General features: G+C 36.0%; 1 protein-coding gene across 5 annotated transcripts; it reads left to right on the top strand.

Moving 5' to 3' along the window:
• Window positions 1-424: 424 nt before the first annotated feature.
• LOC141515073 (17-beta-hydroxysteroid dehydrogenase type 6-like) lies at window positions 425-21629 on the top strand. 5 transcript variants are annotated; one of them, XM_074226345.1, is made up of 7 exons: window positions 454-522; window positions 1035-1162; window positions 7857-8188; window positions 12423-12681; window positions 16561-16724; window positions 17625-17651; window positions 20359-21629. In XM_074226345.1, the coding sequence occupies exons 3-7, from the start codon at window positions 7876-7878 to the stop codon at window positions 20574-20576; spliced, it is 981 nt and encodes a 326-aa protein (XP_074082446.1). In that variant the 5' UTR covers window positions 454-522; window positions 1035-1162; window positions 7857-7875; the 3' UTR covers window positions 20577-21629. The 5 variants fall into 5 exon arrangements, with proteins under 5 accessions (XP_074082445.1, XP_074082446.1, XP_074082447.1 ...); XM_074226346.1 differs by having other exon boundaries at window positions 456-522; window positions 1038-1162; XM_074226344.1 differs by lacking the exon at window positions 1035-1162 and having other exon boundaries at window positions 425-522.
• The last annotated feature ends 4749 nt before the right edge of the window (window positions 21630-26378 follow it).

Here is a 26378-nt window from a genome sequence, read left to right as displayed (position 1 = left end):
AGGTGGCATAGTGAATAGAGTGCAAAATCAGGAAGATTTCTCTTCCTGAGTTCAAATCCAGTCTCAGACACTTATTAGTGGAGTGACTCTACTTAAGATTCTTTACATCAGTTTCTTTAATCTGTAAAATGAACTAGACGAGGAAATGGCAAACCACCCCACTATCTCTGCCCAGAAAACCCTAAATAGGGTTAAGAAGAGTCAGACATGACTAAACAACAACATGGCATCAACTGATGGGAGGGAATATGTGAGCTAAGAAAAGTGCCAAAAATGCATTTTTAATTTCTTTTCTCCTAGTGACATAGATTCATGCACAGGTTGTTGAATTCTGAGCCTAGGGAACTCAGTCATGAGGGGACAAAATGAAACTTTCACCACAAGAGGGTGATGTTGTTTAAAAACAAAATCAATCTGAATATTTAAAAACCCATTTAGATGGAGTTGTAAAGGCAAATGCAGCAGGGAATAGGGAGCGAATTGTACTTTGCTGAGGCTATTTGAAGAGTCTCTATCTACCAGGTAAGACTTCAACCACACCTGTCTGCTCAGATGTGTTGGGGAGAATGTATTGGGGGAGAGGAAAGGACAGGGTATGGTATGGGTAAGTGAGTGATTTTTTTTTATGATAGTTAAAAATCTTCAGAGGACAAATTTCTCTAACTGTACTAAGGATCTTGTTTAGGGTGAAGCAAAACATGAATATCAGGAGACACTTGCTGGAAGTCATTACAATTTTTTTACTCTTGCAGTTTTGATTGATTGATTATTTTTTCTATTCTTCCTATTATTTTCCCACTGGGCTTGTGGGGTGTAGGTAGATCGTTAACATTTCTTGAACTTCACAAAATATGATTGTGATCTGGAAACTTGAGAGTTTATCTTATTGTGGTGGGAGAAAAGAGGAAGAGTTTTGGTTTTTTTCATAATCTTTGACAATCTGCATAAGCAGATTGAGTTGTTACCTATGAGCTGTGATGGCCAATCCCTCTTGCTGGATAAGATTATCAACATAGTGCCTGAAATTTTATCAGTAGGTGTGAATTTCTTGTTGAAGAAGGACAGTTATGACATCCTGCAAATTGGAAGGTACCTTAGAGATTATCTAATCCAATCAATTCATTTTACAACTCCGAAAGGAAGTACAGGAATAACATAGCTGGTAAGTTACAGAGTTGATCTGTGAACTCAGGTTCTTTTGGATCAAAATTTATTGTCTACTCTTCTGGTCTTAAAATATATAAAGCTCATTGGGGCTTAGGACATTTAAAAACTTTCTCTACTAATATTTTAGTCTTTATGGGGATTAATTACTATTTACATGAGGAACGAGATAATTACCTGCTGGGGATTAGAAAAATAATTACTTAGAAAGCCTGTCCCAATCCTAGACCCTGAGCTAATAATGGTTGTCCAATTTGTAAAGTGATACAAGAGGGTGAGTGTGAAGCATTGCTTGCAGAAATGGGAACTGGGGGAGTGAGTAATGGGGGATTTCAGTGTGGTAAAGGAATTTAAAATCATCCCTTTCCTTGTGGATTTTTTTTATTATGGCAATAAGACTAGATGCAAGTCTTTGGGGCAAGTTTTGGAAAATGGTAAAAAAAAAAACCTTTAAAAATTGTTTGACAAGACTTGAGCTGTTCTTTTTAATTTCACTGTCAAATCTTATTTTCGAATCTCACAGGTATAGGCAAATTCTAATATATCTTCCACTTGTATTAGTATTGCTGGTGCTATAGACACATCTAATAGTAAATATTTGAAAAATGGATCTGGTCATTCCTTCCCATTCTGACCTCTGACACCCACATATAAAACAGTGCAACATAAATAAGAAGTCCAGTAAAAGAAGAAAATTATTTATTAAAATAGGAATGGGATCAGTAATACTAATACTTCTTTCTCTGAAGGCTGATGAGTGGCATTGTAAGACTGCTGATATGAAAATTGATCACAATAACTATAATAAAAGTTATCAGCTTCCACAAAATTAATTTTTTCTCAGGTTGTAAATGTATTTTAGAATATTTTGCTCTCGTTCATATGCATTAACGAAGCTTTCTTCTACAAAAGAAGGGGCCATTTTGTTTTATTTTTTGCTTACAGTGCTTAATAAATATTTGTTCATTTGAAATGGGTTTTGCGTTGTATTATTATCTTCATTTTATAAGTGAGGCAACTGAACTTCTGAGAGGTTTTGATTAGTTTAGGGTCCCACAGACACCAAGTTTTGGAGATTACAATGTAGACTCTGAGAACAAACCTGATACTAATTGACCTTAACCTCTGTTTGCCTCAGAAAGATAACAACAGCACTTATCTTACAGAGTTGATGTGAAACTCAGGAAATAAAACTTTTAGCACACCGCCTGGGACCTAGGAGGTGCTATTTAAATGCTAACTTTATTATTATTAGACTTTAGTTCTTTTTTTCCCTTGTCTCTTATCTGACTCAACACTTTCTGATCTTGTGTCTGGAGTTACTTGTCCCAATTTTGACTAAGTCCCTAGTCAGGTAAATTTAGCTTTGCAAGGCTGTGGAAGATGTAAGGCTAGAGAAGGTCACAGAATCCATTGTCCTAATCATGGTTCCATATGCAGGAGCTTTCAGGAGGCACTTTTCCCCTTGGTTCCTAAGAAGTCCTTCTTTGGGTTTTTGACCTACAAGAACTTTAGAGTTTTCACCCTTACACTTAGTCTCAAAGATTCTAATTCCATTAAAGTCCTGTTCTTTGTCTCTTGGTTCCCTGTATGAAAAGATTCTTCCTTATCTGACCTTTGAAGATACATTTCCTAAGCCTACTATTACAGGCACCACTTTCTTCAGCATCCAGGTGATCTCAATGACTCTGGTGCCTGGAAATTCTGTTTAATTCTTTAACATTCTATCGTTAATGATTTACCTATAGCAAACATATTGACTAAAACAGAGCTAGGTGGCACCATAGAACACAGAGTACTGGACTTGGAAATCAGGAAGATTCAACTTTATGAGTTCAAATCTAATCTCTGATAATTATTAGCTATGTGACCCTGAACAAGTCACTTAACCTTATTTTCCTCAGTTCCTCATCTGTAAAATGAGTTGGAGAAGAAAATGGCAAAGCGTTCTAGAATCTTTGCCAAGAAAACTGCAAATGGGGTCATGAAAAGTCAGAAACAACTAACAACAGAGGCTCTGCCCTCTAAATGGAGTTTTGTCTTTTTCACATTTTAACTCTTAGACAGTTTCTTCTTTCCCAGAGGTGAGAGGCATTAAGTTTAGGCTACTTTTATTTCCTTCTTTATGTCTGGTGTCCTCAAAAATCCCCAAACTTTCAAATCCTGTCTCAGACACTTAATAATTACCTAGCTGTGTGGCCTTGGGCAAGCCACTTAACCCCATTTGCCTTGCAAAATCCTAAAAAAAAAAAAATCCCCAGACTTATTCCTCTTTCTCTTCCAAAATAGAGATCTCTGAAACTAAAGCAAATTGTTTGTGCAGTGGATAGAGTACTAGACTCTGAATCTGCCCCAAACCTGCCTCAGATACTTCCTAGTTAATGTAACCATAGAAAAGTCTCTTAATTTATTCTGAGTTTTCTTATTTGTAAAATGGAGATAAAAAAATATCACCTTACCTCCTAGGATTGTTGTGAGGCTCAAATGAGAAAATAATTGTATAAAGTTTAGCAAAATGCCTCACATATAGTAAGTGCTTTATAAATATTATTATTATTATTAAAATAGGTATATAATTGCATCTACCTCACAGGTTGTTGTGAGGATCAAATAAGCTAGTATTTGTGAAGTGCTTATCCTAATGTCTGGTGCGGGTGCTATATAAATGCTAGCTCTTATTACCTAAAAATTAATTGTCAGTAAATCTGTAATTATCATATGACTAAAATGCGCTTCAAAATTTTATATTCACAAGGGTGACTTTTTTTTATTTGTTTTTGCAAGGCAGTGGGGTTAAGTGGCTTGCCCAAAGCCACTCAGCTAGGTAATTATTGTGTCTGAGGCTGGATTTGAACTCAGGTACTCCTGACTCCAGGGCCAGTGCTCTATCCACTGTGCCACCTAGCCATCCCACAAGGGTGATTTTTTTTCAAAGTTTTGAGGATTTATTATACAGGTGTGCTACACTTAGCCACAGGGAAAACAACAGTCCGGAATGACCAGAGTCCTATAGCACACAATCATGAGGCAGGGAGGCAGGATCTGCATTAAAAGATGGTATGTCCTTTTTTGCCAGAGAGGTGTCAAATAGAGTCCTTTATCAGATGGTAGAACTTGTAGAGTCTTTCGTAGGGCAGATGATGTCTGTCTCCTGAAGGATTCTGCCCTCCTGAGAATGTCACCAATGGTCAGCACCGTCTGGTTACTTGGACCTCTGCCTCATCTTTCTCCTTTTGCGCTTCAGCCTACGCATTTGCTTCTTCCTCCACTTGGCTCTTGTGGCGCAATGGAAGTCGACAAAATGGTGCTAAGAAGGAAGGGTGATTTTTAATGAGCAAAGTTTATCTAAACTCCAAAAGAGGGAGTCTGAAGCATTTGTCACCCTTAAATTCACTCTGCCTAGATTTTTTTTTAAACTTTTTTCAGGGAAAAAATACAATTTGTTATTGTATTTGCATTATGGGGGCGGCTAGATGGCACAGTGGATAGAGGACTACCTGAAGCCTGGAGGACCTGAGTTCAAATTCTGCCTCTGACACTTAATAATTACCTAGCTATGTGATCTTGGGCAAATTGCTTAATCTCACTGCCTTGTAAACCTCCCCCCCCCCCAAAAACAAATTGTATTTTTTCCCTATTATTTTTCTCCTCAAGACTTTATTTGGGCTATAAGGGATCTCCAGCTGTGCTGAGTCAAGATTTATCTTACCCTCCTAAAGGTTAGTAGCAGACTTTCAATTTCTCTCACCCAGGCCTGCCCTAGACAACCTCAGAGTATGAATTCTATTAATCTACCATTTTGGTTTTAGCTCTTCCCTCCCCTCCTCTCCCCTCCCCTCCCCAATCCTCACAGAAAAGCCTTTACTCCCCAGCTCTGCGCTTTTGCTCTAGTAGCCCTGTCCCTTGTTTCACCTACTTCATAGGAAGATTCAGGATTTGGGGTCTCTTCCTCTAACTAGATCTCCAGTGTGAAGCCCCTCCAAGAGATCATATTGGTGATAATCCTAAAGAGGAAAGAAGAGTTCTGTAAGATTTTTCTTCTTAAAATCTTTCTTTCCTCTGGTATTCTTTATTATTTCTGGGATATGTTAGGTTAGAACTATACTTGGCTAAACAATTTCACATTACTGTCTTTTTTATTGTTTTTTGTATATTATTATTATTTATATTTCTCTTTTATTTTTATTTCTTTATTTGGCTTTTGTATTTCTTGAAAAGTTCAAGTATTGAATTATTTGCACCTGACCTGTGGTAGAACATTCTGAGCTTATATAATTCAGTATTTAAAAATTATTCCTGCTATTATTCAGTATTTAAAAATTTGTCTAGAGTTGGCCTTGGTCATATTACATATAGGCTTCCCACTGCAATCCCCTAAATATATCTTTAAACTTTTCTTGAGAGGTGGGTTTCTTGAGAGAGGGGACCAATTATTATAGGGAGCATAGTTAACCTTCTTTCTACTTGTTCCAGCCTTAACATTTAATCCATTTACAAAAGCAATAAATAAGAATCTCCACAAATTTGCATCAAGCCTTTCCCCATTGTTTGTCTTCATGATTAACGTATCAGGCTCTTTCTCTTATTGCCCTTAGGAATCTGTGGGTTGACTAGTTGAAAGAATCCTTCTCAAAGAGTCCTAGGAATTCCACATTATGGGGGCGGCTAGATGGCACAGTGGATAGAGGACTACCTGAAGCCTGGAGGACCTGAGTTCAAATTCTGCCTCTGACACTTAATAATTACCTAGCTATGTGATCTTGGGCAAATTGCTTAATCTCACTGCCTTGTAAACCTCCCCCCCCCCCAAAAAAAAATCAGTTGTTTATTATTACTGTCGAAAAGGAAGGGGAGGAGCTAGGTGGCACAGTGGAGAGAGCACGGGCTTTGGAGTCAGGAGGACCTGAGTTCAAATTCGACCTCAGACACTTAGTAATTACCTAGCTGTGTGGCCTTGGACAAGTCACTTAACCCCCATTGTCTTGCAAAAACCAAAAAAAAAAAGGAAAGGGGGGGATGAGTGAAATGAACTCTTAGGGGCAGCTAGGTGGTGTGCTGGATAATACATCAGCCCTGGAATCAGGAGGACCTGAGTTCAAATCTAGATTCCATTACTTAATAATTATCTACCTGTGTGAACTTGGGCAAGTCACTTAACCCCATTGCCTTTTCTGGTTTTGCCTTAAAGTTTTCTGTAATTAGCAACAAAAGTTCCAATAAACTAAAACAAAATAAAAAATTCCACATTGTGGTTTGAACCAAATTGAAACTATTTCTAGATTCTTTTACTTGAAAAAAATGAAGAATCCCAACAAATCTCAGCCTCTAAGAACATCAGATTCTTTGAAGGGTCTTTGTTTCTATATACTCTGGTTTTTAAATGTACATTTTCTAGTATAATAATAGCCATATAACACTTAGAGCTTTGTCTCATTTGTTCTTCATAACAAACCTGGGAGGTTATTTTTGCAGTTTTATAGATGAGGACATTGAGACAAATTAAATGACCTGTTTCTGGAAAGAGAGCTAAGGAAGATTTCAGAGGGCAGATTTGAACCCTTGTCTTCCTGGTTTCAAGTCTCTAACACCTGGCCCACAATACTCCTTTCCATGTCATGCCAGTGAGAGGAATTTAGACCATCTGTTTGATGGGGGAATGTGAGGTTTGGTCTTCATGTAGGCAGGGATGTAGATCTAGTCATTCCAGAAAAAAAAAGAGGAGGGAAGGATAGGGAGACCAGAAAAAAATAAAGAATATGCATGTATTTATGAGCTCTGGGATCAGGATAATTAGGCATGACATGGCAGAAGTGTGGTGTGCAGTGATGGTGTTTGAAGGGACATGATATATCTAGACGATCAATAATTTATTCTCCATCTCTCTGTCTCTGTCTCTCTCTGATATCTGGAAGTTCATATTATAGGATTTTCACTTTTCATATTGATTGAGAAAAAATCTTCTTGGCATTCCAGAGATGGCAGTTCCTACTGAGTGATTGTAAACATTTTTATGGTAGACTGCTTGTTATCCTTTGATCTGGAAGAGGACCAAAATGATATCACTAGAGTCAAGTTATACTATGTCTGACTATAGCTGATCAGATCAATACAAGCTCAGAATGCTCTATCACAGGTCAGGTGCAAATAATCCATGTGAACATTAGAGGTGGATTCTCTAAATTTGCTCATCTTGCATTTCTTTTGAGCTACTTCAATTCTACTTTGCTCTGTAGAGCACAGGACCTTCTTTGATGAGGGCATGGATGGACCTATACCAATGTCTCCCAATTTTAAAGTTTTGCAGAGCATTTTTATAAGCATTTATAAGCATTCTTCATCATAGAAGAAATGATCCTATTAACATGGCATCAGAACTTGTGGAACCTTCCAGTGGGACCTCAGTCATATAGTCCAATGCTTGGAAGTGGCTTCTGGGGACCTGGTTCCAAGTGTGTCTCTGATGTAATACTGGTTATGTGATCTTAGACCCTAAGCATATCAATTAAGCTCTAAATAACTTAGGCAAGTCTCTAAGACTTACCTTATAGAGCAGGTACTTACTTACTTTGGTAGGAATTCTCTATTGTTGAAATCACAGATCTGGCTCAAAAGAAAACTATTAGAAAAAAATGACTTCTGGAAGACTGAAAGTCTACAGAGCAGATAACATTTTTCTCATGCTTTGTTTATAGTGAAAGACCAATTGCTTCCATGTGGCTCTACCTGCTTGGCCTCATTGGCCTTTACTATCTCTTTCGCTGGTACCGGGAAAGGCAGGTGGTGAGTAATCTTGGGCACAAATATGTCTTCATTACTGGTTGTGACTCTGGATTTGGAAACCATTTGGCCAAGCAGCTGGACCTTAGGGGCATGAAGGTTCTAGCAGCCTGTCTAACAGAGAAAGGGGCCGAGGAGCTGAGGCGTGGTACTTCAGATAGGGTAGAGACAGTGATCATGGATGTAACCAAGACTGAAAGCATCACTGCAGCAACCCAGTGGGTGAAGAAGCGTGTTGGAAATAAAGGTATGAATTAAAGAAAACCATTGTTTCATTTTCATTAAATCTTTAAGTATGAAGAAAGAAATGGGTCTATTTGTTGCTTTCCTGAACTTGGTATTCAATCTCCTGCCTTTATATCTATGCACAAGCTTCTGTCCTTCATGGTTAGAATGCTTTTATAAGGGGCAGTTAGATGATGCAGTGGATAGAGCACCATCTCTGGAGTCAGGAGGACCTGAGAATGCATTTACATTTTTTAGTATCATTTAAAGTTAAGCTTAGGTACCCCTTCATGAGGGCAACATTTTACTATCCTTCTGGATGTAGTTTCCATTTCTGATCAAATTAACCTCCATTTATTAATTTTCTATTTTGTGTATTGCAAGTTTTTTGAGATTGGGAATATTTTTCATTTTTGTCATTGTATCCATAAGGTAAAGGTTTAGGTTACAGGTCAACTCTCAAAAGAATTCAGGCTCAGATTTTTTTCCAATTCAAGCAAAGGGCATTTATTTGGGATTCATACTCTCCAAGAGTGGGCTGAGTTCCCAAAGTGAGACAACAACTCAATGGAGAAGAAAGTGAGCTTTATTTAGTAAGGGACAAAAATGTAGGAAGATAGAGTAATCTGGGATAGTATAAGAAGAACAGAGGCTCAGACTTAATCTTTTCAGGCTAGGATAGGGATTTATTGACTTGATAAGGGGTTTGTCTTTTGCCTGGGGGGGGGTGATTTACTGAGTCTTTACCAGGGGGTAAGGTCCTTAACTGTGTTTCATTTATCTAATCAATAGTGCTTCACAGAAAGTAGGTATTTATTAATTGCTTGATGAATTTTACATAGTTGTAACTAGGGTATACCAACTGTCTACTGCTCTGTAATGGGGTGGGAAATTATGGTGGAAAAAGCTTGGGTTTTGTTGCTAATTCTGGTACTCATTATCTTTGACTTTTTAAAATTATTTAAATAATTCAAGTCTTAGAACTTTTCTAAGTGTGGAATGGTTTTTTCTACATCTAAAAGGGCTTTCTCTGTACTATTTAAATGTTTGCTCCTAAAGATATTTTATTTTGCTATAATCTCTTCAGGACTTTGATTTGTACATAAATTTTTAATTGTATCCTTAATCCCTTTACCATATTATAGATGAATCCCAGTTGGTCAGTCTACTTTGATTCCCTGTCTTCATTCCTACACATATAAATGAAAATGGAGAAAAATCACATTACCATAAAGACTGAGTTCACTACAAATTTATGTTACATAATCTCAGTGGAGCTAGGCAATCCCATTAAATCTCCCTTATCAATTTGCTTTCCCACTTTCCACAGCAGTTCTTCCAAATCTTTTCATCCCAACTCAAGCCTCCCATGGCTCCCATTTCCCCAACTCTGTCAGCTGAGAACCTTGTCTTATATGTTATAGCAAAAATTGAAATTTCCTCTTTTCCCCCTTCTAATTTATTTCCTACCACTCAGGTGTCTTTGACCACTCTCTTTTCCTTCATCCCTGTCTCACATAAAGAAATGGTCTAAATCTAAGCCTTCAACTTTCTCTTTTTTCACTTTCCTCTTAATCCCTTATTTCTAGTTCCCCACACTAAAGCTCCTCTCTCAAGAGTTACTAATGATCTCATTGCAAAATCTGATGACCTTTTCTCAATCTTCATTCTCCTTGATCTCTCTATAGCCTTGATATCTCCTTGAACTCTCTTTTTGATATTCTCTTCTCTCCAAGTTTTTCAGGTTGCCACTCTTTCCTACTTCTACTTGTATCTATTTAATCACTCTTTCTGTTTTCTTTACTGGATCCTCATCTATGACATATCTTATGATCTTAGTCATCCCTCAGGGTTTGGTCCTCTATGTTAATTATACTCAAATCTACCAGTCCTGCCTGATCTTCTCTGCTGACCCCAAATTTTTTGTGTCTTTTTAAAAAAAATTTATTTATGGCAATGGGGTTAAGTGACTTGCCCAAGATCACACAACTAGGCAATTAATCATATTAAGCGTCTGAGGCCAGATTTGCACTCAGGTACTCCTGACTCCAGGGCTGGTGCTCTATCCACTGTGCCACCTAGCTGCCCCTTTGAATTTTGTATCTTCAACTGCACTTCAGATATCTCAACCTGGATGCTGAATAGATCAATTCAATTCAATTCAATTATGTCCCAAACAGAATTCATTATGTTTCCCCTAAAAATTTCTCCCTACCCCTAAATTTCCAATACTGAGGAGGGCAATACCATTTTCCCAGTCCCTCAGGGCTCAAAACCTGGAGTCAAATTAGACTTCTTACTGTTTCTCATCACAACTCCCTCCCATATCCAAGCTGTTGCCAATACTTGGTGATTTCACCTCTACAACATTTCTTGAATGAGCCTTCTTCTCTCTTCTGACACTGGTACCTCTCCAGAGTAGATTCTTTTATCACCTAACTCCTGGACTATTGCAATAGCCTGCTGGTAGGACTGCTTCTCATATATCTCTGCCCACTTTAATCCATCCTTCATTCAGATGCTAACATGATTTTCCTAAAATGTAGGTCTGGTCAGGTGACTCCATCTATTCAATAACTCCAGTTTTTGTCTCCCTATTGCCTCTAATATCAGATGTTTGCCATTCATAGCCTTTCCTAATGTAGTCCACTCCTACCTTTTGAATCTTCTTATACCATACATGCTGACATATATAGTCTTTGATGCAGTGTTACTGGTCTGCTGACTTTAGTACAAAAAAGCACTCCCATTCTAGATTCTGGACATTTCTTTCCACTGGTTATTTTTCACTGCCATATTCCAAGGTTGCCTCTGCAAAGATTATGGGAGGAGGTATCTTTTCATGTCTCTTCTTTGGAGTCAAACTTGTTCTCTGTAATTTTGTAAAATTCAGCTTGTCTAGTTTTCTTGTTTTTTTTTTTTTCCTTTACATTGTTGTAGTCATTATGTGTATTGTTTTTCTGGTAATGTTCTCTGTTCTCTGTTCTCTGCTACAGTTCATGTAAGTCTTTCCATGCTTCTCTGTATTTTGCATAGTGGTCTTTTAAAATTCTATTACATTAATGTATCATACTTTATTGATTCAGCTAATGGCCATCTAATTTGTTTCTAGTTCTTTACTACCACAAAAAGTGATCTATCAGTATTTTGGTGCATATCCTCCTGCACTTTTTTGTCAGTAACTTCCTTAGAGTTAAGCCTAGCAGTGGGATGATTTTGTTTATATATACCAATTCCAAATTATCTTCCAGAATAATTGTCTATTCACAGATCCAGCAATGATGCATTCCATCTTTTTAAAAATTTTATTTTTCTATTTAAAAAAATAACTAAAATTTTTTTTTATTTTATATCATCTACATTTCCTTGCCTACTCCTCTCCCTTTCTGCTTCCAGGGAAACATTCTTAATTAAAAAGAATAAAAAAAGAGGAAAGAAAACAATTTAGCAAACTAACCAACATAAAAATTTCTGCAAAAGAAACAAGAGGTGCTTTTTCACATCTTTTCTTTAAGACCAGACTTGGTCAGTATAATTTTGCATCATTCCGTTTCCACTGTTTTATTGTTATTTTTTCCATTAATATTGTTGTAGTCATTGTGCATATTGTTTTCCTGGTTTTACTAACTTCATTATATGTAAGCATTTCCCATGTTTCTCAGTAGTAATCATATTCATTTTTTAATAGGGCAGTAATAAACCTTTGTGTTTCTAAATATATTCTTGATGTGCTCCAAATGTAGAGAAGAGGGAATTTTTGTACTTGATGATATGCTAGATGTCTTATTAAATCAATCAATCAGTATATAATCTGTGATTTTATCTGTGTGGGGAACTCATTTGTATAGGAACTACTGAGAGAAATAGACAACTCATTTGTAAATTATAGTCTTTTAGACTTGCCTAGAACTGAGAGGTTAGGTAATTTGTCAATCAATCAATCAATCAATCAATCAACTTTAAAGCCTTTACTATGTGCTTCTGCTAAGTGCTGAGTATACAAAAAGAGGTAAAAGACAGTTGTTGCCATCAAGAATTTTTACTCTAATGTTTGTAATGATAATCTTCATGTTTATGCCACTAATATAAATCGGAGGTAAGTCTCAAACTGAGACCTTCATAACTCACTGCCTCTCATTAAATTTATTAATGTTGGAATCAATTAGAGTTTATACTTGAGTTTAGTCTAGATAAGCTCTAACATCTTTTTTTTTAACATTTTAATGCATTTGTGATTTTGATTTGTATCTTTGTAGGACTCTGGGGCCTTGTCAATAATGCAGGAGTTGCCTTTCCAACTGTTTGTACTGAGTCGACTACCAAAGAGAATCTTATCAAGACCCTAAATGTAAACCTAATTGGATTAATTGAGGTGACACTCAGCATGCTACCAATGGTGAAGCAAGCCAGGGGAAGAATTGTAAATGTCTCTAGCATCTTGGGAAGACTGGCTTTTTTAGTAGGGTCCTACTGCTGTTCCAAGTATGGAGTAGAAGCTTTTTCAGACTGTCTGAGGTAACTATTGTTGTACTTTATCTACCCAAATATCCAGCCAGTCAACTGGGGAGAGGCAATGGGGTTAGAATATTTCAGACCTCCAAGTAGATGAGGTCCTGAATTGGGCTAATGGTCATATGAGTGAAGAGAAGGATAGATCTGAGAGAGCTTTAATTGACAAGACTTGACAAATGATTGAACATGAGAAGAGAATGAGAATGAAGAGATGAGGGTGACTTCAGAACTGGGAACCTGGTTGACTAGAAAGGATTGTGATGCCCTCAATAGAAATAGAGATATTGGAAAGAGGAGAGGATTTAGGAAGAATGATAATGAATTTTGTTTTGGACATATTGATTTTGCAATACCTTTAGGATAACCCATCCATTGGGAGATGTACAGTATGTCCAGTTGGTGACTTGGGTCTGAAATTCAGTCAAATCAATAATTCATCACCTATTATGTACCAGGAAAAAAATTTAGAAAAGTATATATAGATGTAACTGTCATCTGCAACAAGATGATAGTTAAAACACTGGGGCTGGCAAGATTATCAAGAGAGAATAGAAAAGAGGACCAATAAAAGCCCTGGGGTAGTATCAATGCTATGGTAATACACTGAAGGAAACTGAGAAGTGACCAGAATGAGAATGAGGAAAGGGCAGTGTCATCAAAGTCCAGGAAGGAGAAAGTTTTAAGAAGTATCCAATACTAGAGATATATCAAGAAGAAAAATTAAGAAAGCATGAGTAGTTTTGGAAAGAAAAGTTTCAACTGAATGATGAGGCTGGAAGTCAGATTCCAGAGGAGCTAGGAAGTGAGCAAGTGATGTGAAAGTAAAAGCAATAAGTATCAGCTTCATTCAAATCAAATGAAATTAAAAGATGCTTGCTCCTCAGAAGGAAGGCTAGGGCAAATCTGGACAGCATACTAAAAAGCAGAGATATCAACTTGTTGACAAAGTATAGTCAATGCTATGGGTTTTCCAGTAGCAGTGTATGTCTTTGAGAGTTGAGCTGAGTGTTGCAGAATTGACTCTTCCAAATTTTCATTCTGGAGAAGAAATTGAGAGTCTCTTAGACAGCAAGGATATCAAATCAATCAGTACTTAAAGAAATTAATTTGAATACTGAAGCTGAAGCTTAAATATTTTGGCCACATAATTGGAAAAGACCCTGACTTTGGGATTGATGGAATACAAAAAGGAAAAGGGGCTGGCAGAGGATGAGATGGATAGATAGTGTCATAGAAACAGTGAACATGAGCTTGGGTAGATGTCAAGAGAAAGTATAGGGAAGAATGATCTGGCATGCTATGGTTCTTGGAGTCACAAGGTGTTGAAAATGACCAATGGTTCAACAGTAACAACAATAAAATCAAATGGAATTATTTGTAAGAATGAGGAAGATATGTTGTATTTCTGCATATTTATATGCAGAAGGGAAGGAACCATAAGAAGAAATAGAAAATTAAGGGAAAAGAGGAGATGATCAAAAAAAGCACACTTCTATAGGAGATGGGATAGAGGATACATGTAGAAGAGTAATCATTAGGTAGAAGGTCTACATTTTCCCCAAAGACTGAAAATTTTAAGCATATTTGTATTTGTCCTTGGATTGAAGCACTGTATATCTTAAGTGGATACATACGTAGTCTTATTTCTGGCCTCAGTGTTCCCCAAACAATATGCTCTATATCTGGGCATTTTTTCTGTCTATCCCTCAGCATGTCCCTCCTTATCTCTGTCTCTTGGCTTCCCAGGATCAGGATGCCTTTTCAGTATCCCTGTTGATTATTTTCTATATACAGCTTATAACAGTTGTTTGTTGTTGTGTTCCCCTCTAAACTGTGAGTTCTCTTTGGGTTCTTCTTGTACCCTCAGTGTGAACAAAGTACCTGGAATATTTTTGCTTCAGTCATTCAATTGTATCTGGCTATTTGATTCCATGGACTTTGTACATGGGGTTTTCTTGGCAAAGATAACTACAGTGGTTTGCTATTTCTTTCTCTGTGTGTCCTCATTTTACAGATGTGGAACTGAGGCATAAAGGGATTAAGTGATGTGTTGTGCCCAGGGTCACACAACTTTTTTTTTTTTTTTAGGTTTTTGCAAGGCAAATGGGGTTAAGTGGCTGCCCAAGGGCACACAGCTAGGTAATTATTAGGCGTTTGAGATCGGATTTGAACCCAGGTACTCCTGACTCCAGGGCCGGTGTCCTATCCACTGCACCACCTAGCCTCCCCACACACAACTTTTTTTTAAAAAGGCAATGTGGTTGGGGCAGCTAGGTGGTGCAGTGGATAGAGCACCAGCCCTGGAGTCAGGAGTACCTGAGTTCAAATGTGAGCTCAGACACAACCCCATTGCCTTGCAAAAAAAAAAATAAATAAAAGGAAAAAAGGCAATGGGGTTAAAGTGACTTGCCCAAGGTCACACAGCTAGATAATTATTAAGAGTCTTAAGTGGATACATACATAGTGTCAGATACATACATGAGGTCATATTTGAATTCAGGTCGTCTTGACTACAGGGCAGCTGCTTTATCCACTGTGTCACCTAGCTGCCTTTCACACAACTTCTGAGATTGAATTTCAACTCAGATCTTCCTGACTCCCTGACCCAGTGCTCTATCCACTGTCCTCTAATTGCCAACCTGAAATACAGTAGGCACTTAATAAATGCTCAGTCAATATACATATATTTAAATTTTTTAAAACAAATGCAAGAGAAGGACTGAGAATCATTCTACAAGTTGACACATCCCTTCATTTCCTTAAGGTGATATTCTTTTAAGTCAGAAGGATGAAGGTAATAATAGTATCTATAGAGCTTAAATGTTTATAAATACTTCTTTCTTTTCTCTATCTCTCTCCTCCCTTCCTCCCTCCTTCCTTCTTTCCTTTTTCTCTTTCCTCCCTTCCTTCCTTTCTATCTCCTTCCCCCTTTTCTTTCTTTCTTCCCTTCTTTTTCCCCTTCCTTACCTCTCCCTCCCTTCCTTTTCTTCCTTCCTCCTTTCCTCCCTCCTTTCCTTCCTTCCTTCCTTCCTTCCTTCCTTCCTTCCTTCCTTCCTTCCTTCCTTCCTTCCTTCCTTCCTTCCTTCCTTCCTTCCTTTCTTCCCTTCTGATTTCATCAATCTAAGGAGCTCCCAAAGCAGAGCTCTCACTCCCAATGCAGATTTGCCATTTCTAGTCTTAGAGAGTCATCTGAAGGCAATCAGGGCCCAAGAAACTTTCTCATGGGATAGCTCACTAGTATGAAACAGAATCTGGACCCAAGTCTTCCTGACTCCAAGGGCAGCTCTCTATTCACTAGGCCATGTAGCCTTTCACAGAGAAGGTACTTAACAAATATTTTTGAATCAAGAGACTTATGGGTGGATCTTGTACCTACTTAGCCAGTTGTCTTCTTCCTTAGATTGTGAATTTCTTGAGGGTAGGGACTCTTTTTGTCTCCTTTTGAATCCCCCAACATTTAGTATAATACCTAGAGAAGAATAGGCACTTAATAAATGCTTGATCAATAGACTGATATTTAAAATTTCCAAACATTCAGGAGTGAATACTCCATGGGAGTATGATTAGCCTCATTTTGCAGATGAGGAAGCAGAATTTCAAAGAAGTTAAAGGACTTGACCAAGAGTCACATAGCTAGCTGGTAAATCTCACAGCAGGGACAGCCAAAGTTGTCTAAATTAAATTGCATTCTGCAGAAATCTATTTCTGCTTGGGTTTGAAACAATTGGACTAGATAACCTGTAAGGTCCCCTCCAACTCACAGAGCAGTGATCTTGTGACAGATTTCATAAGTTCTTGAATTAATTTGTATTTTCTTTCTAGGAACATTCAAATTAAGGGTATGTTTAAATCAACATATTAACTTGGGTCAATCTGTTTCAGGCTTGAAATGCAACATTTTGGGGTGAAAATCAGCATAATTGAGCCTGGCTATTTCAAAACAAGCATGACAAACACCCAGAAGTATCAGGAGAGTTTTGAAAATGAATGGAATAAAAGCCCATTGGAGATTAAAAAATGCTATGGAAAAGAATACTTTGAGAAAAGTGAGTTTTTTTTCTTTTGATCAAGATGGTGGGTAAACAAAAGGCTGAATTTGGGTATTTTTATAAGAGTGTCTTTGAGTGGGATGTTTCAGCAGAAAATGATAGGTGTGTGTAGACTTTAGGATTATATGGATTATTTTAGAACAAATCTCCTTTCAAAACTACTACTCATAATTCACACTTGGTACTTTATTATTATTTTTAGTTTTCCCTAATTCCTCTCTTCTACCCTTATTCTAGACCACCATTTTAAACATTTTATCTTTTTTTTTTGTTTGTTTTTTTGTAAGGCAAACGGGGTTAAGTGGCTTGCCTAACTCCACACAGCTAGGTAATTATTAAGTATCTGAGACCGGATTTGAACCCAGGTATTCCTGACTCCAGGGCCGGTGCTTTATCCACTATGCCACCTAGCTGCCCCAACATTTTATCTTTTTAAAAAAGAATATTTTTATTTTTCTCATTTACATGTAAAAATAATTTTAACATTAATTTTTTATAATTTTTGAACTCCAAATGCCTTCCCACATCTTCTTTGAGAAGGCAAGTACTTAGATATTGATTATATATGTGCAGTCATCAAAAACATATTCCCTATTAACCATGTTGCAAAAGAGAACATAGATTAAAAAATAAGAAAAATAAAGTAAAAACAGTGCAATTTGCATTCATACTCTATCAGTCCTTTTTTTAAGGGTGGATAGTATTTTTGAAATTGTTTCATTTTTAATTTATGGAATAAATAAATATCACCATAAAGCATCATAAAAAGATAATTGCACATGAAATTGCAAATCCATTATGCACAACTTGTTATCCCTTCCAAATATACAATAAAGTTATCATGTAAATTTCTTTTCCTTCTTTTTTTTCTTTCCTTCTGCTCACCCCACCCTGGAGATGGCTATCATCATTCAACACAAAAATGTATGTGTATTTATATATAAAATTATTTTATACATACTTCCATTTATCAGTTCTTTCTCTGGATACAGATAGTGTCTCTCTTCTTATGTCCTTTATTTTTAATTTATGTATTTTTAATAGTCAAAATGACTTAGTGACTTAGTCACTCAATATTGTCCTTAAAACAGTATTGCTGTTCTACTCACTTTGTTCTTTACCATTTCTTGCAAGTCTTACCATGTCTTTCTAAGATCATTGAAGTCATTTATTTATTAGAGCATTTTCATCATAATTCCCTCAAAATTGTCTTATATTATTGTATTGTTGAGAATAGCTAAATCATTCACTATTGAATATTCACTATTGAAATCGTATAATATTGCTGTTTCTATGTACAATGATCTCCTGGCTCTACTCACTTCACTTTGAATCAATTCATATACGTCTTCTCAGGTTTTTCTGAACTCATTTAATAGAACTCTAATGGTCATAAGATCATGGTTTTAGAATTTATTTAGTCTAATTCTATTCATTTTGTAGATGAGAAACCTAAGGTCCAAGTGTATGTTTCCAAGAATCACAGAGAGTTGAGAAACAAATGATGGAGTCAAATCCAGCTCTACAAAATAGAATCCTAGTATACTTACCTTTGCCCTATTTCTAACCTTTGTTCACACTATGTTTTGCAAAGAGTTTATTTGATCCTCTCAACTAATACTGAGGTATTAGTATTCCTTTTTTATTCCTTATTTTTTTATATACATAGGGGAATGGAGACTAAGAAAGGTTAAATGATTCATCTGTGATCACACAGTTCAGATATATCAGAGGTAGATTTTGATTATGTGTCTTTTGGGTTGTAAGGCTCTTCCAACTATATCACACATTATTACATTGGTCTCCCAATTACAGCACACACTGCCTGCTAAGGTGGCTTGAGAATGCAGTAGATTGGAGGAAGTTGTATTTACTTTCCTGCTAGGTTTGTAGTGTCTAAAGAAGAGGAGGAGGCAATGAGGTCTTTCTGGAATCTGCTAAGGGGAAGGTCACACTATTAAGGCTCACACAGATAAGGAAACTGAACCCTGAGGAAGTTCACTAAGTTTTTCAGATTGAAAATAGCTGTGTAAGGTTGTTTTTTTTTTTTAGGTTTTTGCAAGGCAAACGGGGTTAAGTGGCTTGCCCAAGGCCACACAGCTAGGTAATTATTAAGTGTCTGAGGCTGGATTTGAACCCAGGTACTACTGACTCCAGGGCCCATGCTTTATCCACTATGCCACCTAGCCGCCCCTGTGTAAGGTTTTGAATCCATTTCTCCAAAGATTTTGTCAGTAATCATCATCATCATCATCATCATCATCATCATCATCATCACTGTCTCTATTGTGCTTTCTATCAAGGAATAATTTATGGTCTTAACATTTTCATGGTAGATACCTTGTTGGTAGAGTCTTTAAGACAGCTTTATATTTTGTGAATCAAATATTTTGTTTTTTCAACAAATTGTAAAACAGAAGAATCTTTGAACACATTCTCTTCATTAATAGCAGTATTTGTAAATATGATAAGAATTACTGGTTAATATTAAGGAGGAGGGTGAAAGAAGAATTTCTAAGTGGTGATTAGGTATTGTCTATTTTAAATAAATCTGATCACATGAAATCACAAAATTAACTCAGTAAGGCAGGAATTTTTATGCTTTTGAGGCCTTATGGACAGAAATTGGCTGAAGGTAGAGTTAGTAATCGGTTATAAAAAGGATATTTTAGAGTCAGGAACATATAGCAAAGGAAATGTGAATGGCTAGTTTGGGACTCCAAGCATTTGGAGTTGGGTGGGGCTCATTTAGACTAACTCTACCATTTTACATATGAGGCTATTGAGAACCCCAAGAAGGTAAGTAACAATAGTCCAGGGTCATATAGGCAACAATGATGGGACTTGAACTCAAGTTCCTTAATTAAAGATCTGAAGTTCTTCCCATTACATCTGTTGTTTTTCCCATTGTATCTCATTATGTAGCTTCCTTACATATCAAGTGCTTGACTATCTTTTCACACTCCAAGTTTTTGATTCAGTTCATTAAAGTTTATTTAGTTTTTCTCTGGGGAACATATTTCTGATTTGAAAGTCAGTAAGGAAAAAGTTAATTTTGTTAGGATACCCAGGGTTTTGTTTTTATAATTCTCAACTAGGTTATGTAATAGAAAGAATGGTGGTCCTATTGTTAGAAAGAACTGAGTTCACATCCTTCCTCAGACTAGCTATGCATCTATGGGCAAGTCACTTAAACTTACATCATTTTCTTCATCTGTAAAATAGAAATAATAATTGCATCTTCTTGTAAGGTGTTTGTGAGAATTAAACAAGATAACATTTTCAAAATACACTGCAAACTTTAAAAGGCATTATATAAATACCAGATATTACTATAACTGGAAGATTAAAATGGAAACCAAACCTTAGCAATCCTTTTCCTATAAAATGAGGGTTGCCCATAATTCAAGGTTTAAGTTTCTGTTATTTTGAAGAAGTTGAATTAGTTTTCATAGAATAATGAAATGAACAGTGTAATTGTCCTTAGATTTGTTGAAAGGCACAAATCATCTGGATTTGTATGAATCTTTTGGTAATTGCATTTGGATTTCTATAATCTTGTACCATTGAATTTTAGACTGATAAAGTGAGGAACAAAAAAGCTAATCATTTTTTTCTTTTTTGTTTTCAGCTCTCAAGTGTAACATAAAAGCATTGGAAAATTCTTGTACAAACTTGAACCTAGTAACTGACTGCATGGAACATGCTCTGACATCCTCTTACCCCCGATATCGTTATGCAGCTGGGTGGGATGCTCAATTCTTCTTTATTCCTCTGTCATATATGCCTACAGTATTGTCAAGTTATATTTTATCTAGATATTTTCAGAAACCACAAAGTGCTATCTAAAGATGGATTGGAAAGATGACTTGTGAAGAAGTAACTGAACTCTATGAAATTTGATGATGATGTTTCTGTAGCTTTTTAAAAGAAATTTACTTTTGTAAGATTTGGTTTCCATTTTAATCTTTTGTAAAGGAGCTGGTTAAATACCTCATTTGTCTGGAATCTCTAGGGAATGAGGCATTCCAAATGAGCCTATTTTCCAGAAAAAGGGAAACTTTCCCTTTTCTGCACTAAGACAACAAAATGATTTAAAAATTAAAAATATTCCCAAAATGTAGGGCCCATTTATATATTTTAATAAACATAATATGATGAGTCAGGCAGATCCAAGTTAAAATCTAACCTCACACACTAACTGTGAGAACCTCAGTAAGTCATAACCTCCCCCTGCCTCAGTTTTCTTATAGCACTTACCTCCCAAAGCTTTTGTGAGGATCAAATGAGAGAATATTATAAAACATTTAACAAACCATAAAGTGATTCATAAATGCTATTTTGAAAATAATCATTATAATTTTTTGCTGAACATGATCCTTTTCTTCATGACTCTGAGTCATTCTTACATGCATTATTATGTAAGATTCATGTGCTTTACCATGGAACATTAGTGCCTTCTGGGGCTGCTGGAGTATAGAAGAATGTTTGCCCTTACACTAAATAACCCTAGACTGTCATGCTTTTGCAATTGGTCTATTATCCCTTCCCACAAGTCACTTCTCAGTGTGTTAATCCCTTCTCCCATATCAAACATTTGCTGATTATAAGATAAATGGAAAATTTTAATTACCAGTTAATAAAGGTTGTTAAATCAATAAGCCTGATTTTACGGGTATTTCTTAATCAATTCTTAGCCTGGATTAGAGTCAAAGCATATATTTTGCCTTTCCTGTGGAATAAATTGTATAGGCTTCTGATCTATGTTCTGATGGTTAAGGTTGCTAGTAACTTTATTAAATGGATAAATGGAGTCTTTGATTATTTGCTGAAATGATAGTTCATTGTGGAATATAATGATCAATATTGTTGGGAATAAATAAACTTTCTTGTTGATTTTAAGCATTATGTGTTGATTCTTTATCAATCTCAAGATTGTGATGAGTTGATGAGTTAGGTGATGAATCTGGGATTAGTAAAACCAAGGCAAAATTGAATCTTATAGAATCCAGATCTAGGGAGTTACCTAGAAGGTGATAATCAGGAAATCAGATTAAATGATGGTTGTTAGTGATCACATAGATGATCAGAAGTTAAACAGGATGCAGAATACAAAAATTTGAGCAAGACTGTAGGGTAGAATTCTTCTTGCCTGTCTAAGGTGAAAAACACCTTTCCATCTGCTCCCCATCTTCCTGGTCTAATCTGGCTTGCTTTTCTGGCTGCCTGGGAAGAAAAAAAGATACTTTTCATTTCATTGTTTTCCCATTTGAGCTCCCCAATTTTCTGAGAGTACTCTACCTTCAGGCTGAACCCTTAGTGTTGATGATAAACTCCCAGAACCCATTATAAACTCTGATCAGATCAAGCTCTCTCCTTTTAAAGTTATTTTGAATCTCCAGTTCCTCAAACTATATTCTCTACTTCTCACAGTCTACTCCTTTGTTCCTATCTTCTTCAATTCAACCCCCTTAATGTTCCACTCTAAAGCTTCCATTTCCTTCCAGTTGTGTTCTTTGGAATGTCTGCTCCATAGGTAACAGACTTGCCAACAAACATTTGCCACTTCTTCCATCTTTTGACTCTCACTGATGACAGAATCTTCATCTGGCCACCTTTTCCAGCACTGGGTGCACTTTTATTCTTTCTCTCCTAAGCAAATGATACTCAGATGTGTGTGTCTAGCCCTAACCTCTCCCCTGAGGGCCAGTCCTCTATTTCCATTTGTGTATTGGGCATGTCCATCGGGTTGTCTTTATAGTACCTTAAACTCAGTATGTTCAAATTTTAACTTGGAACATTTTTCAGAACCTTTTAACACTCATTACAACTCCTTGAATATAGTAAGCACTTACTAAGTAGTTGGTGATTAACTCAACCCTTCTCCTAACTTCATATTTTTATGGCTGATACCATCATTTTTCCCAGTCAGTTATGAAACTTTTGCTTAATTTTTGACTTTTCTCCTCCTTCCTTTCCCATGCAATCAGTTACTAATTGTGTTAATTTTACCTTTTTTTTTTACTTCTCTTATGAGACTACTCTTCCCTTTCCCCCTTTTCTGCTGTTGCCATCTGATTTCAGATTTCATTAACTTTTACCAGAATGATATAATAGCTGCCTAAGTCTCTACTGTCTCTAGTCTCTACTTCTTTCCAACTTATCCTATGTGGCATTTCCAAATTAATGGTCCTAATATAGAGCTCTAATGAAGTCACCATCCTGCTCAGATATCTCCACTGTCTCTCCATAGACTACAAAATAGAACAACTCCAGTATTTGATAATAGAGCATTAGAGCAAATATTAGAATAGAATAGAAACTCCTTAGAATATTAAAGCAAAAAGTTATTTTGTTCTTAGATAAGGAAACTGTAATCCAAAAAGAGAATTTACTTTAATACTTTAATTTCTGTAAAATACTTTGCATCCACTTTGTATATGCTGGTGTATTTACAGTATTTATTGCCCCAGGATATAGTTGTTTCGTGGTACTAGATCTGAAATAAGATGACCTGAGTGCAAGCATTTCCAAGAATTTCAGCATTGAACCTGTTACTTATTAGCAATAAGACACAAATGTCTTTCAGTTTTTTTTTCATCTGTAAAATGGGAATTATATTTCATGTGGTACTTACCTGACAGAGTTGTGGTAAGAATCAGATTAGATAACTTAGGCAAAGCATTTTTACAAAATTTAAAATGATCTATAAATGTGCACTATTATCTTCATGGGCTTAGGTATAATCCACTATTATTATTTTGTGATTCATATTCTGTGAACATAAATAGAGAAAATGCTTTTTAATCGAATAATAGTATGTAAGCTGCTATAATATCATCAGCTCATCCTCTCTAGGCTCAGTGGCATTATCATAGAGCTAATTCGATATAGATAACATAATGGAGGGGATATTGCACTAATAAGTTCTAGTGTAGTTTATTTGTTGAATCTTTAAAGATATCTTGAGATCTTGATTTATAGTACAGTTACTTGTAATTTTTTACTTTGCAAAAAACAATAAATTTTTGATGTATATTTTGGCTATCAGGCTTTTTCTTGTTTGGTAACCTAGTAGAATTTGGTTAGCATTTGACGCCATGTTGAACTTTTGCAATTTGCAGTGATATGTTGTACTACCTTTCCTTTAAAAATTTATATCAATCAATTAGACTAGGTTGCTTAAGGATGATCTTTTGGTAATTTCTTGTGGCAATGACTTCATCTTGAATTGATATCATCAACCCTTACATTTATGTAAATGAATCTGAATGATTTAGCCATTTGTTTAATTTTTTGGTTATTGTTGTTGGCCTATTATTGGTTCAGTTCATGTGAATATCACCCATGGCTAAATTTTCATTCTATTCTTTGAACTTTTAAGGCATTTCACAGACACTATCTGGAAGTAAATTGGTTTTGGTTACATTTGACAAATGCAGGGCTACATATCCATTACTTGCTTTTACTGTTTATCTGTGAAATGATGTCTGTTTATATACATTCTGGGGTATAGTTAGTGTGGGAATTTATTTTTTTGGACTATGCATGTATATGTACTATGCATGAAGGTTTTATTATTTTTTGGGGGAGCAGGTTATTAATGTTCAATTGCAGTTCCACTGGAAGGAAGATATTACAAATGAATATGTTACATAAATTTATTTTAAATTTTTTTCTGTTCTTTCCATAATCATTTCTCTAAGTTTTTAACCTGTTTCTTGGGTTCTTTGAGGATATCTATCAATTGTTTTCTTCCTATTTGGAAAAAAAATATTAATTTTTCTATATCTGCTTTGGGATTGCTTGGGTTGATGGGTCCTGTATCTCATTACTATTATTTTGGTAATTTCTAAATTTGCTATGAAACTTTTAAACAATGTTATTGTCCATTTTATCATGGAGAATGTGGTTGTTAAGATTAATACTGAGTATTATTCTCATTGAATTGTGATTTTAGGATGCCAGCAATCCTCTTGACATATACAACTATAGCTTTCTTCTTTTTTTTTTTTCATTTTTCAACTTTATTTCTTTTTTTAAAAGATTATTTAATTTCCCCCCCCGGTTACACACAAAAATAAGTATCAAGATTCACTTCCAAAACCTTGAGTTCTAAAGTCTCTCTTTTCCTCTATCCTACTCCTTCTCATTGAGAAAGCAAATGACTTGGTATAGAAGTTTAAAATGTGTGGTCATGAAAAACATTACTACAGTAATCATGCTGTAAATGTGAGCATTTGCCACTCCCCAAAAGAGGTTTATTTCTTCTTCTTTTTTCTTTCTTTTTTTAATTAAAGATTTTATTTATTTTGAGTTTTATAATTTTTTCCTTAATCTTACTTCCCTCCCCCCCAACCCTCACAGAAGGCAATTTGTCAGTCTTTACATTGTTTCCATAGTATACATTGGTCCAAATTGAGTGTGATGAGAGAGAAATCATATCTTTAAGGAAGAACATAAAGTATAAGAGATAGCAAGATCAGACAATAAGATATCAATTTTTTTCCTAAATTTGAGGTAATAGTCCTTGGTCCAACTTCACGGTTCTTTATCTGGATACAGATGGTATTCTCCATTGCAGAGAGCCCCAAATTACACTGATGGAATGAGCAAGTCCATCAAGGTTGATCATCACCCCCATGTTGTATAGCTTTCTTCTTTATAGTTTTATGCTTTGTGTATCCTGTCTGGAGAGAGACAAAGTATTTGTACTTGCAAATAACTGAGGCAACTAACTGTTGCAGTGGATAGAGAACTGAGTCTCATAACTTATTACTTTGTAAAAGACAATGAACACTTTGCCACAGTACTGGAACTGGTCTCTAACCTATGAGTAACTCTAACCAGTCACACAAAATTGGATAGAGAGAGGAAAGTCAAGACACAAGCAAGAGTTTAATTTCAGAGTTAAGACTTGGAAGACCCGTCCTGAGGAGGGCTATCTTGTTGGGAGAAAGGCCAACTTTATATACATAAAAATCACAAGTGGATCGAACTATGACATAATCATTTTTAGATCCTGAGATGCTATTTTCATGGCAGGGTCATAGATGGTATTTCTGGGTCCTTTGGGAACAGTTCTTAAGTTGACCATTTCAAGACTTGAAGGTTGCGATTGCTCTTTGGAATACAGAACTAGAGTTCTTGTGATGGGAACAGAATGCCAGGCCTGGTTCAATTCACTTGACATTTACAAGTAATAGGGATTATGAGCATGTCAAGAGATGTAATAGATATGGTTCTCAGGTTCTGGGAAATAGGGGGAGCTAAAATTCTAAATCCCTCAGAGAATACCTGGTACTGGTGAAAGCATTACAATTTACCAGAGGGTGAGATCATCCAGAGTGCAACGGATTGTTATACCAAGCTCAGGGCACAACTTCTTTATTGGGATTTAACACTGGGAAGCAGAATGATTACAAAATATTTTGCCAGCCTGAAATAAAATCCAACCTGAGAGACTTAGTAGCTGTGTGATCCTTGGCCAAATCATGTAATTTCTACCTCCTTCAGTTTTTTCAACTACAAAATAGAGATAGTATATATTTCCTAGGGTCCTTGAGAGAATCAAATATGATAATATTTGTAAAGTTAGTCCAGTACTGGCATACTTATTTTTTCTAACATTAACTATTAGATTAATTTGAC

The sequence above is a fragment of the Macrotis lagotis genome, chromosome 2 (assembly GCF_037893015.1).
Source record: "Macrotis lagotis isolate mMagLag1 chromosome 2, bilby.v1.9.chrom.fasta, whole genome shotgun sequence".
Lineage (NCBI taxonomy): Eukaryota > Metazoa > Chordata > Mammalia > Peramelemorphia > Peramelidae > Macrotis > Macrotis lagotis.
The sequence above is the reverse complement of the archived record's forward strand: the minus strand, read 5'-3'. Positions and strand labels throughout refer to the sequence as shown.